General features: G+C 36.8%; 1 protein-coding gene across 2 annotated transcripts in view; it reads left to right on the top strand.

The window, feature by feature from the left end:
• LOC148948224 (heterogeneous nuclear ribonucleoprotein 87F-like) overlaps positions 1–12,987 on the top strand; it is a 59,237-nt gene that overhangs the window by 19,727 nt on the left and 26,523 nt on the right. For both annotated transcript variants that reach the window (XM_089094216.1, XM_089094217.1), the window contains exon 2: positions 6,984–7,165. In XM_089094216.1, coding sequence (XP_088950342.1) covers positions 7,002–7,165 — 164 coding nt within the window. In that variant the 5' untranslated portion in view covers positions 6,984–7,001. The remainder of the gene's footprint in view (positions 1–6,983; positions 7,166–12,987) is intronic.

Below are 12,987 nucleotides of genomic sequence, written 5' to 3'. Positions count from 1 at the left end.
AGAACCACGTATATCCTCCATTTCATTTAGCAGAGCATACTCATTGCCAGATATGTTCAGGCAAACACAACACATCATTTGTCACAGTCATTGCAGTTAAAGCACGCTTGAGTTTTCATCAAGGTCCAAGCTACAGAACAGTCATTTGTCCGCATTCTTTTTTGGGTTTTCTCTTGGGCGCTTTGCACTGCGTGGCGGCGTCATCTCTGGATAAACCTTATTCTGTGGTTTTTGGCTGGATTTTCAAATTCGTTGAAAAGAAAAGTATATTTAAAGGTCGTCAATTTTAATCCACGAGCTTCCAAAAGAGTAGTATTGCTCTCAGACTCCAAAGGAGCCCTTGAAGTCAAGTTCCAGCATATCCTCAGCCACCAAGACATCAAATATAATGAGCTAGCAGCCCAGATAGCTAGTAACTCCTTGAATAATCCAATTGATCTCAATTTGAAGGCCCAGACCTTCAGAGACATACTCAGAAGAAGAGCTCATTGAAAAAACAAGAATGCCCATTCCATGACAGGTAGATAACATTCTTTATTATAGTATCAAAAGCAACTCTTTGATCCTGAGAAACGAGGAGTTTATTTGGCATAAAGGAGCCAGTCCATATTGCAGACTTTGCAACTCATTTCCAGAATTCTTGAACCACCTGATTTATGAATGTCAATGCATCCAGCAGCAAATAATTAACATTAGGAGAATCTTCAGTGAGGCAAAGTTCCTACCTGACATAAACGTGTTGCTGCTCTCAAACCTACCAGCTAACACTGAAAGGCATCTATACAAAAGTATTTTTGATTTCCTAAGACAACAATATCTGCGACAAGTTCACATAGATGGTAGCAAGACTTATTCCTGACCCATCATCCCCTGTAGGTTGAAAATCGTTGTGAAGTCAAAAGGAGACCGAAGTGGACTCTAGAAAGCTTGGCATTACAAGGAGAAGATATGGGCAACTCCAAAGCAGCAAGAGCAACAAAGAAAATTCAAAATACGGGAACGTTAAAATCACAGGGGAATTGAAACTTATATATCACCAGTTTGGAAACACATAAGCAGATTAAAACACCAATGTGAGTAACTGTAATATAACACTTTAGGGTCTATTAAGTAGGAAAATAACACACTAGATTTGGAAAAATGTCTTTGACACTCAAGCTGAGGCAATAATCCACAATTCAAATTTCACAATGTCACATGGGTTTGTTAATCAACATTGACTAACAGTTGTCAAAATAAAGGTGACCCATCTCCTCTCAGACACTATCTACCCTAATTCCCTTTCCAAATACCATCTTGCCTTCCCATCCCCCTCCCTCCCCATCAAGGACTCTTCCAATTTGACTTCTTGCCCTATCCCTGTGGTGACCCTACCCTGTCCCATTCATTTTATTTCCCATAATGGCTACCCTATTAAATATGACTCTGGTTTGAGAGCTCATACATGTGAAAATTATCCTGTAATAAATTGCAATTGTTCTCCCTTGCTGTCATCTAGAAAACCAGTTGCACTTTCCTGATCAGACCTATAACCAAAATTAAAATCCTACCCAAGAATTACAGAAACTCATCATCTGTCACGTTTCCAAAAGCGCTTTAAATTTCCAAAATTTTTAGTGCCTATTTTTAGTCAATGGACCGGTAACCTGCTTTGACCTGCAATTTCGAAGAAACTTGTACCACCTGTACTTAAAGCAGTATCAAAAAATTCAAGAACAGTTAGTGAACTTTTTAAGTCAATGGACCGGTAACTTGCTTTGACCCGGAAATGATTATTTTGTTTAGTATAAAAGCAGTTTGTTTTAATTTTGATAAGTTAGTAACTCTACTGATGATGATGACCGACTGTGCCATCGAAATATTTAGAGTCTTTGTTTTATATTTTCGTTTCACTGTCTAATAAAAGGACCTATCCCTATTTGGAATTCTTATTGATTTCGTCGTAGAAAAGGCAGTGTGGTCATGGAGAATAATAGTAACGTCGTATATATGGGGATGACAGACCAACTTCAGAATCAGCAACATTTGTTTTGCTATTAGAAGAATAAAATGATAAATTTAGCACCTGTAAATTCAGCATTATTTCATTTTTAATTGGAAGAATATTCAACGCAGTATTACAAGATTCAAGAACAGTTCGTGAACTTTCTAAGTCAATGGACCGGTAACCTGCTTTGACCTGCAATTTCGAAGAAATTTGTACCACCTTTACTCAAGGCAGTATTAAAAAATTCAAGAACAGTTAGTGAACTTTTTAAGTCAATGGACCGGTAACTTGCTTTGACCCGGAAGTGATTATTTTGTTTAGTATAAAAGCAGTTTGTTTTAATTTTGATATGTTAGTTACTCAACTGACGATGATGACTGACTGATTCATCAAAATATTTAGAGTCTATGTCTTATATTTTAATCTCACTATCTAATAAAAGAACCTATCCCTATTTTAAATTTTTATTTATTTCGTCATAGAAAAGACAGTGTGGTCACGGAAAATAATATTAATTTTAGTGCCTAATACTGAAAGTCTTAATTTTGACAAGCTTACTGAACTTATTGTGCTATCAGAATTAAATAAAATTAATGTTATAATTATTATAGAAGTACAATCCCATGACCCAGGGTCCCTTTGTCTGTCAAATTATTCAAGACTTTATTAAACTTTGTTCTTCAGATCACCCCCTCCCTCCCCCCCCCCCAAAAAAAGGAGGCAGGATGTTGTTTTTTTCTAAGAGCCACCTTTACCCCAAAATTATCCATGTTTCTTATCTATCTGAGTATGATGAAATCCAGAGGCTAAGTTTTTTTTCTAAAAGTACTGTCACTTCACAATAATATTATTGCAATTGTATTCTTGCGTTACTCCACAAACCAAAATAAAATTAAGCAAATAGTTAAAATACGAACTACTAGGGGAAATACCTCTCTAGATGTCATTTTGACTAATATGAATGATTTTTACAGTCACCCCTCAGCTTTACCCCCTTTGGATAGGAGTTATCATCTTTCCCTCGTCTTGTCTACTTCTTCAAATTTCAAGCATCCTTTCAGTTCATTAAACACAAAAATAAAGAACATAGGCACTTCTTATAAAGATGAAGAACAAGAGCTATGGCAACGTATTAATGTAACTAGTGTAAAGGAGTTGTTTCCAAGTGTGGAAACAACTCCCAACAACAGTGGATGCCATAAATAATGCCCCGAAACATATCACTGTTAACACCTACCCAAAATCCAATTGATAAATTGAATGTGCAAATAACTTGCTAAAATATTGTGACACTTAAGATCAGTTGACCAAGGTCCAGGAAACATTACACTGAATGTATTTCTAAAATCGTAATATTTTCAATGGCTTGTGGGCTCAATTAAATTAAAACCTACCCAAGAATTACAGAAACTCATCTGTCACATTTCCAAAAGTGCTTTAAATTTCCAAAATGTTTAGTTCCTAATGCTGAAAGTCTTAATTTTGACAAGCTTACTGAACTTACTCTGCTATCAGAATTAAATAAAATTAATGTTACAGTTATTATGGAAGTATAATCCCATGACCCAGGGTCCCTTTGTCTGTCAAATTATTCAAGACTTTATTAAACTTTGTTCTTCAGATCCCCCCCCCCCAAAAAAAAGGGAGGCAGGATGTTGTTTTTTTCTATGAGCAACCTTTACCCCAAAATTATTCATTTTTCTTGTCTTTCTGAGTATGATGAAATCCAGAGGCTAAGTTTTTTGCCAAAAGTACTGTCACATCCCAATAATATTATTGCAATTTAGTCTTGTGTTCCTCAAAAAACCAAAATTTTGATGCAAAATGTAAATTTATCCTGCAGACAAATTTACATTTGTCTGCAGGATCAGAACAGCAGGAAAAACATCAAGCAGAGCAAAAGCAACAACCACAAGGACATCTGCAAATCTAATGCCATGTTGAAAGCCAAATTGATGGGAAGGCATGTTAGAATTTTTTTCAAGCTGTTCTATGAACAGTAGATCATAAAGCTTGCATAAACTAGTTGATACAGTTGTGGGTCTGAAAAATGTGCATTGAATGGAGGTGTTTTCTTTTTCGGAATAGGAGAAACATCTCCCACGCATAATGTTGATGGAACCAAACCTTTTGTAAAAATTGTCTGCAATAGTAGTATTAGATGTTCTAAAAGCTGTAGCACCATCATAATTTAAAATTTAGAGCCTGAATTCCATCTATGCCTTGTGACTACTTTGGTTTAAGATGTGTAATAGCATCAGTAACAGACGTCACAGATGGATGCTTGATCAGCAGAACAAAGGGTGCGTTAATTTCTAAGAGCAGGCATATGGAGCAGTTAGATTACAGTTAATATCACCAACTAATAGATATTCGGAATTACTAGAAATAATACTCAAAATGATTCTCAACCCTTTTCAGAGGTAAGAGCAAAAATTCATTCAGATGTGCCAATATGGTAATCAGTTGACAAATAAACATTATAGATAAATATGTTATCAACTTTGCAATCAAGAAAGTTATGAGTGAATTCTTCAAGCATCAAATGTAATGCGGAATAATCTTCTCCGGCAAATAATTTAAGTGGCCTTGTAAGCAAATCACGTTAAGTTCTGAGACAAGCTCATCAAGAACAGACGACTTTTGAACAAACCTACCATTAATGTTTTGAGTTAAGCCTCTCATATTGACATTTATAGTTGACCATGGGCACTCTGACCATGTGGATTAGGCTGAAGTTGAACGATTGTTTGGATATTTCACACTGTATTAGATATGGCCGACAACTTTGCATAATACACAGAACATACTAGCTGTACACACATTAGAGTGGTTGGATATGTGATCGGCTGAACCACATCTGCCACAGATAGTACTGGATTGGTAATTCACTGTTAGATGACCTACCTTGTGACACTTAAAGCATAGGCAGATATTGTAGATAAATCTTTTTGACAACCTTAGATAAGGTTTGGCTCTTTTGATTTTGTCCAATTGTTGTAGTTGCAGTAGTAGGCCTAATAAAGATAGAAGTAGAAATGTAGATAATTTCGGAGACCACACTGCCTTTCCATGACGATAAATAAAAGTTCAAATAGGGATAAAATCCTTTTAATCCGTCAGACAGTGTTACCACTGATGACGGTCACTGTATATGTGACCGAAATATCTGGTATTTTTGTGAATTTCTATCACTGTTATAAAAAACACTGTCTATTAAAAGGATTTTATCCCTATTTGAACTTTTATTTATCGAAGTAGAAATGGTAGTAGCAGTAGAAATAGTGACTGCTGTAGAATTGCTTGTAGCTGTTTACAATTGTAATCAGAATAGTAGTAGTTTAAACTGTTAGTATTTGCAGTCACAGTTACAAGCAGTTGCAGACACAGTCACAAGTAATTGCAGTTGCAGTTTCAAGTAATAGCAGTCACATGTTCTTGAAGTTCTTAGCTTAGATATATAAGATACACGCTCTTGATAACCTTAATGCTGATAGTCTCTTTGATTCAGTTCAACACTCCCTGAAGTATCATCTTCATACCCTTAGAATTTTGGACTCACCCAGGATCAAATACCCCCTCCCCTTTCTCAATGATAAACCCTATTTATAAACAATGGGACAATACCTTAATTTACAACCTTTCCCTCAGGAGCGTTGGGGCTCATGTTGTCTCTGGAGGTATGGCTATTGGAGCTTTTGACCAATTTGAACACTTTTGTTATATCGAAATTTCATCAATGTTGGGGGGGGGGGGGGATCTAATATGGGCAAGGAGGATTGGTTGCCCTCCAATCACTTCCAAAACACCCCTCTCAACATATTGTGAAAGTTTTAACTTAGGACTTTTAGCTGTTCCTGGGATATTGCTGATGCACCTTTTGAATAACAAGCATGTAGATAGTGTGTTTTGATTTTGTTTAGCTCTTCCTGAAAGTTTTGACCTTACTACCATAAGCCTTATTGGAGACCAACGCCATTTTCATTCGAAGTCTTCTTAGCTTGTTGATTATAAGGCAAATATTCCAATAAAGGATCATAAATTCAAAACACAGTAAGAACGTATTTCATAAATAATGCTTGATTTTCACCAACATTTGTGTTCAAAAGGTTTTGAAGTTACTAATTATGAAAATGATGAAGTTGGGGAAGAAAATTATTGATGGAAAGATGTGTGAGTGGGTAATATTTTTTTTTTTTGAGGGAGTTTTCGTATTTTGCTTCATAGGTTTCATAGGGTTTTCATAGGTTTCTTAGTTAGTTTTCTTATTTTGCTTAATGCATTTTCAGATTTAAACAAAAATTGCCAGAAGTAATTTTTAATTAACAAAAACTCAATGCTTCTGACCTAACCATTTTTTTTAATATCTGTTTTTAGAAAATATTATTAATTTCATAAACATAATCCAAATTGTTTGTTAAAAATATAGTTATGGTGTTAAGTACGGTAAGGTACTTTATATGATTTTTTTTTTTTGCAAAAAATGCACCAAAAACAACAATTTCGGAAACAAAAGTTTTGTTTCTTTTACGGCAGTGGTGTCAACTGAAGGTGGGGGGGGGGGGGGTATGTGTTTTGGGATTTTTGTCTCCCCTTGATTCTGGAACATGCTTTTTTTTTAGGGTAGTCTCATTGTAAAATACCCTTTTTTTTGTAGTCTCATGGAAAAGTTAAAAACTTCAAATTTGCCTTCCGGCCTCGATTTTGAAAAATATATTTCACCCTCCTCCCTAAATTTCCATGAAGTGGTACCAGTGTTTTACAGATTGCCTCATGAAAACTAGGTCTATTATCTTTAAGCATTCCTATTTTTAAAGCTCAGGTATTGTCTTAAAAAAGTCAACCAAATTCTGTAAAAATGTTAAAAACCATAGGCTTTCTGAAATGGGAGGCTTCTTATGTATTTTGCAAATGAGTTTTCTGCAAAGCTTACAAATGCTATAATTTTTCTCTGGTGATATTGAAAATAGAATCATGTTTTTTTTACCTGTTTCAGTTCCTGGCATAAGTCACCATGAAGTACGATGGAAATCGCGATCGCAGAGAGTCAGAGCAGTTTAGAAAACTGTTCATTGGAGGCCTTGACCAGAAGACTACAGAAGACAGTCTTAGATCTCATTTTGAACAATGGGGTGAAATTGTAGATGCTGTTGTCATGAGAGATCCAGAAACAAAGAGGCAAGTATCAGTTTATATTTTGATATTGTTTGTTTATATCCCCGTGGTTGTTTTTGTTTAAAGTATAATGTGATTCGTGATTCTGTTTAAAGTATATGATATCATGAGGACCCAGTGCTCCAAGTTGCAGTAATGTAAAAGGCAGTTTGGTATATAGTACAAGTTTCGCAGGAGTTTAGGAAACTATAAAATGTGTTAATATTATTTTGAATATTATCAATAAACAGTAATTTGTAAAAAAGGGGTCTTTGTCTTGCTGTTCAAGATACAGTAAAAAAAACTCTAATGCAGAGCGGTTTTTAAGCAGTCCCGGTGTCCCAATGTTGGTTATTTGGTTTGAAACAATGATCAATGGTGTGACCCTGTAAGCTCAGCCAGAGTCGACCCAGTTCTAAATGGGTACCTGGGAAATCTGGGAGAAAGACATGGGAAGTGTTGAATGATTTGCCCCCAATCACGCACTGCACTCCCGGTCGAAGGCATGAAATCAGGAGGTTGATACCTGTGCAGTGCAAATCATTGGTCAGCATGCCAAAAAAGTTTGTTTTTTTTTTAGTAAGTTTAACACATTTATAGAAAGGGTTGTGTTACTAGCCATAATTAAATATATATCTACCTTATTACTTATTATATCATAGTTGTCTATACCCTTTATACTGTTTTGTTGTATTTTAAATACAAAACACTTTGACAAACATCATCAATTAGCCTACTATCTTGCCATAACACAGCAAATTAGATTCAGAGCTGCTCAGAGGGGACAGGGCAACCAGGGCTGCTGCCCTGGGTGGCAATGCAGAGAGTTCGCCTGTTTTGATCAGATTTTCACTTTGATTTGTTACTATTAACCCTAGGAACAAACTGTGATTGCATTTGAACAGTAGATGGTATGGTATTCTGGGCCATTTCAGAAGATATTTCTTCTTGTTTGAATAATAAATAAGTTTTACTCATAATAAAGCATGATGGCAAAATTTCAGTTCCAACAATTCTTGAAAGGTAACATTTCAAAAGTGTAATAGTTCAGCATCCAACTTGTTCTTGTACTTGAAGGTAGTTTAAACTAGCATAAGAATTATAGGCTGATGCTCTGTAAATATTATTTTAAGAAGTTAGAAACTTTTACAAGCAATAAAAAATATTTTTAGCAAAATGATTACATCAAATTAATTACCTTTTGATGCTGGTTCAAAATATATATAGGACATACAAGATTCATCAAGTTTAATGGTGTCCATAAATAGCTATAAGCTTGAGAAAATTTGACTGATTTTCAAAGAAGATGGAAAACCCACATGAATGCAAGCAATCTTAATGAGAATCACATCCTCAGATGTGATCCAAGTGTTCCCATGGGTATTGGGGTATCTGATGCTGAAGGAGCTGTTCCTTGGCACTAATTTTCTGGCAGGTGCAACAGGCATTGTATTTCTGGATGCATAGCTTGATGGATTGACTCAACCCAGGCTAGTAGATAACAGATCGGGCTCTATGTTTAGTTTTCTCTATGCCCAAGTGTGATGCATGGATGCTCTTCAGAATTTTATTCTGCATGCTTCTCGGGATGACCAGACGATCGTTTTTAAAAACTATTCCATCGATGACGGTCAGATCATGTCTGACCTGCAAAAAATCCGTAATGTCAGCCGGTATTAGGCTTCTTGTTTTTGGCCAACCCTCTTGTATGATTCTCTGAAGAGCTTTAAGTTGTTCGTCTTTGGCCGTTTCATCCTTCAGTTCACTGAGCCTCTCACAAGTGATTGGAAGGAGCTTCATGACCAAATGGACAGCAATCAATCTCTTTCTGGAGGGAGTCCTCTTGTGATGGAATGTGAAGCCGTGAAAGAATGTCTTGGACAGGAATTACCTTGCTGGGTCTGTAGGTTACAGAATAATCATAGGGCTGTATCTGCAGCAGAATTCTCTTAAGCCTGGCAGAGGACTTAATGATTAGGCGGTTCAACACTGTCAAGTGGTTTTGGTCGGTTACTATGTTGAAGCGTCGACCATACGAATGCTGGTGGTAATGACGGCATCCAAAAACGTTCGCGTACAGTTCTTTTTCTGTTTGGGAATAGTTCTGTTCAGCATCTGTTAGTGATCTTGATGCATATGACACAACACTGTTGTTCTGAAGCATAATCGCACCAAGCCCAGATTTTGATGCGTCTACTTGCAGCTCAATGTTACTGCAATGTGGATCAAAGATAGTTACTCTTCCGCATGCTGAAGAACCTGCTCATGATCAGGGGTCCAAATGAACACCTTTTGCTTCTGCAACAATCTCAACGGCACGTTTTGGGTAGACAGGGTTGGAATGTACCGGGACAGGTAATTGAGAATTTCAAGAAGGGTCTGCAGCTGTTCCCGTGATTTTTGCAAAGGCATTTCATGGATAGCCTTGACCTTCTTTGGACCCGGGTGGATACCCTCACCAGATGAAATGTGACCAAAATAAGGGATGGATGTTGCTTTCAGGATGCACTTTTCCTTGTTCATTTCCACTCCCTTCTTTTAGCTATTTGTAGCGTCTTTCGAAGATTGACGTCGTGTTCGTCTTCTGATTTGCCTGAGATGATCGTGTCGTCACTTATGACAGAAAAACAATCCAATCCTGCAAAAATGTCTTCCATAGTTTTCTGAAATTCATCTTGAGCTCATGTAAGGCCAAATGGCATTCGCTTGAATTTGTATCGCTCAAAAGGAGTATTGAAGGTCGTCAACTCAGATGACTCGTCGTCCAGACACAAAGACCAATAACCATGACGAGCATCAAGTTTTGAGAAGTGTTTTGCACCCTGGTGTTTCTGGGTCGCTTCATCAAATGTTGGCATCGGGTGATGATGCCTCTTGATTGCCTTGTTCAGGTCATAGGGATCAATACAAAGTCTAAGGCTCCCATATGCCTTTTCCACAATAACTACAGAGTTAACCCAGTCGGTTGGGCGGGTGACTTTCTTAATTATGCATAGACTTTCCATGCGATCAAGTTCTTGCTTGATTTTCGTTTTTAGTGCAAGGGGAATCCGTCTTGCAGGCTGCACCGATGGTTCAGCTTCTTCTCGAATGACTATTTTGCAAGTCCCTTCGATTCTGTTCACTCCTTCGAATAACTCTGAAAATTCGTCAAAGAGTTTGCTTGTGTATGCTGGATTACTCTGAAGGCTGAGGACTAGTTTGGCAAGGTTAGGCCGCTGGCTTGTAACATAGCCCAGTATTGGAGTTGGAGCAGACTGCACAACGAAGAATTCACGCAAGCTTTGACTACGATCCTTGTAGGCACATTTCAATCTGCAAGTGCCAATTACTGGGATCTTTTGACCACAGAAACTAGTAAGGACATGATTAGTTGGGTACATTTTCGGCTGTGATTTCAGCTTGCCGACAAAGTTCTTTGGAATTATATTGGCTTGTGCCCCAGTGTCAATCTTGAATTGGATACTAATCTGTCCATCGATTCTTATGCTTGCATACAGCTGATCATCTCCATTGTCTGCTGAGATTTCATGAATAAAGAGTTCATCATCTGTAGTCTGATATGTATATTCAATAACATTGCCACTTTTCTTCGCACTGCGACAAACTCTAGCAAAATGATTTTGTTTGCCACATTTACTACAGGCTTTCTCCCTAGCAGGGCAGTTGTGACTCACTGAATATTCACCACCTCAGAAATAGCAATCAGGTTTGGATGCTTTCTGGATGCATGAGTTTGGGTTTTTCTTAATTGCATCAACTTCTTGTTTGATTACTGGATTGTTCATGCTGCCTTCAGCAGACATTGTTCTCAGTTGTGCCTGATTTTCAGTGTATGTTCTGGCGATTTTGATAGCTTGAGCTAATGTCAGCTCTGGTTCTCACTGAAGAAGTTTTTCCCTGATCCTCTGATTGTTTGTTCCACATATGAGTCTGTCACGTACCATTTCATCCTTGGTATCAGCTGCATAGGAACAGTCACGCACAAGAATCTTGAGTTTGGTAACATATTGTTCAATGGTCTCGCCGTCTTTTTGATCATGCTTATGGAACACATACCAAGAGAAGATGGGGTTTGTTTTTGGGCTGAAATAGTCTTCAAATTTCTGCAGGTATATATTGATCTTGTTTTTTTTCTGCATCAGCTAATGTCCAGGTGCTGAATATTTCATGCCCTTTTCTCCCAGCCAGATTAACGGGTTTGCACACTGTACTTTCTCCGAGTTTTCAGTGAGAGGACAATCGAAAATAAGCTTTGCGTGGCTCTTGAATTTGATTTACGCCTCTCTTGGGTTGTCAGATTCCCAATTCAACTCTATATAATGAATGGTGGCGTCCTTTTCCGTCTATTCTGACACCGTGCAAGAAGCATAGCTAACAATCGCAGATAAGCAGGCTCAAGCGTTTAATCCAAAAACCCAGGACACAACCTGCAAATAAGCACACATAAGCAAAAGCAAAGCAAGCAAACAAATAGCAAACACAAGCAAAATAAAACACTAAATTCAAGATAGAATGTTACAATCTTAAATCTATGGTTTTTCCAAGAAAAAAGATTATGGGCGCATTTTTTTTTTGGCGTGTTTTTTTTTTTTTTTTTTTCCCATGAGTAATGACATCAGATTACTGGTCCTTAAATATTGGGTTAGGGGTCATTTGAATGGAAATTGGATTTGTAGTGCTCTTTTTTAGAGGTTAAAAAATTGTGCAATCACCAAACTGTGGTTGTTTCACAAAGAGGGCCAAATTTGCCATAGATTGTCAATTCTGAGATAGCACATCAATTTATAAGCTTTGAAAAAATTCACATTGACCAGAATGTAAGGCAATGCTTTAGGGCATTTGTACATGAAAAGTAATGTAGTTTAGCCCATATAAGAGAAACACTAAACATAGGCATTTATTTTCTTAATCCTAGTCTTAACTAAGTTGATTTACAAGATTTTTCATGAAATTATATGCAGCAATATATGATTGTGCATCAGCTATTGTAAAAGATGGTTGGTAGGTATTGTGTAAGGGGAGGGATATATCATGCCTTAAGGAGTAAGAGTATGTGTGCATTGGGGGGATGTAGGAATTAACTTCTCTTTCACTTCATTTAAATTAAACCTGAATAAAATTGCTTTGGTAATAGAAGTCAATTTCTGGTTCAATGGGAATGTTGATTTTTTGGCTTGATAAACAAAAAAGGCTGTCTGACATATATGCTTAAACTAAGCGTTCAAATCCATTCAAACCTTTCTCTGAATTCTGGTTGAACAAGAATTAACTAAACTCTAGCTAAATCAGAAATTATGTCTCAGGGTATCAATGTACCCTTACACAAAACAATATTTGGTAAATTTTCAGTTTATAACATGATTCAGCTTGGATGAAGGTGAATATATCACTTGGAATTTTTTCATGCTCTTTTATAACTCAGAAATCACGTCTAAATTTGCCATTGATTGTCAATTCTGTGATAGCAGATTAATTTATGAGCATTGGGGAATATTTATTGGTCTTCCCATATGCAAGGAACATAAAGCTGCACTGTGAGAGATTCGTACCTGAAAAGTAGTAAAGTTTAGTCCATGTAAGAGAAACACTAAACAGATGCATTTATTATCTTTATCCTTGTCTGAAACTAAGTTGATTTATAAAATTTTTCATGAAATTATATACAGTGACAAATGATTATGCATCAGGTATTATAAAAGATGGTTGGTGGGTATTGTGTTGGAGGAGGGGTATAGTATATGTGCATAGGGGAGTGTAGGAATTAATGTCTCATCTCACTTCATTTAAACTAAGTCTAAATAAGGTTGCTTTTGTAATAGAAGTCAATTTCTGGCTCAATGGGA

This window comes from Artemia sp. Qi Xiang Cuo, chromosome 9 (genome assembly GCF_049724085.1).
Source record: "Artemia sp. Qi Xiang Cuo chromosome 9, ASM4972408v1, whole genome shotgun sequence".
Taxonomy (NCBI): Eukaryota; Metazoa; Arthropoda; class Branchiopoda; order Anostraca; family Artemiidae; genus Artemia; species Artemia sp. Qi Xiang Cuo.
This window is presented reverse-complemented; position numbering and strand designations above follow the sequence as displayed.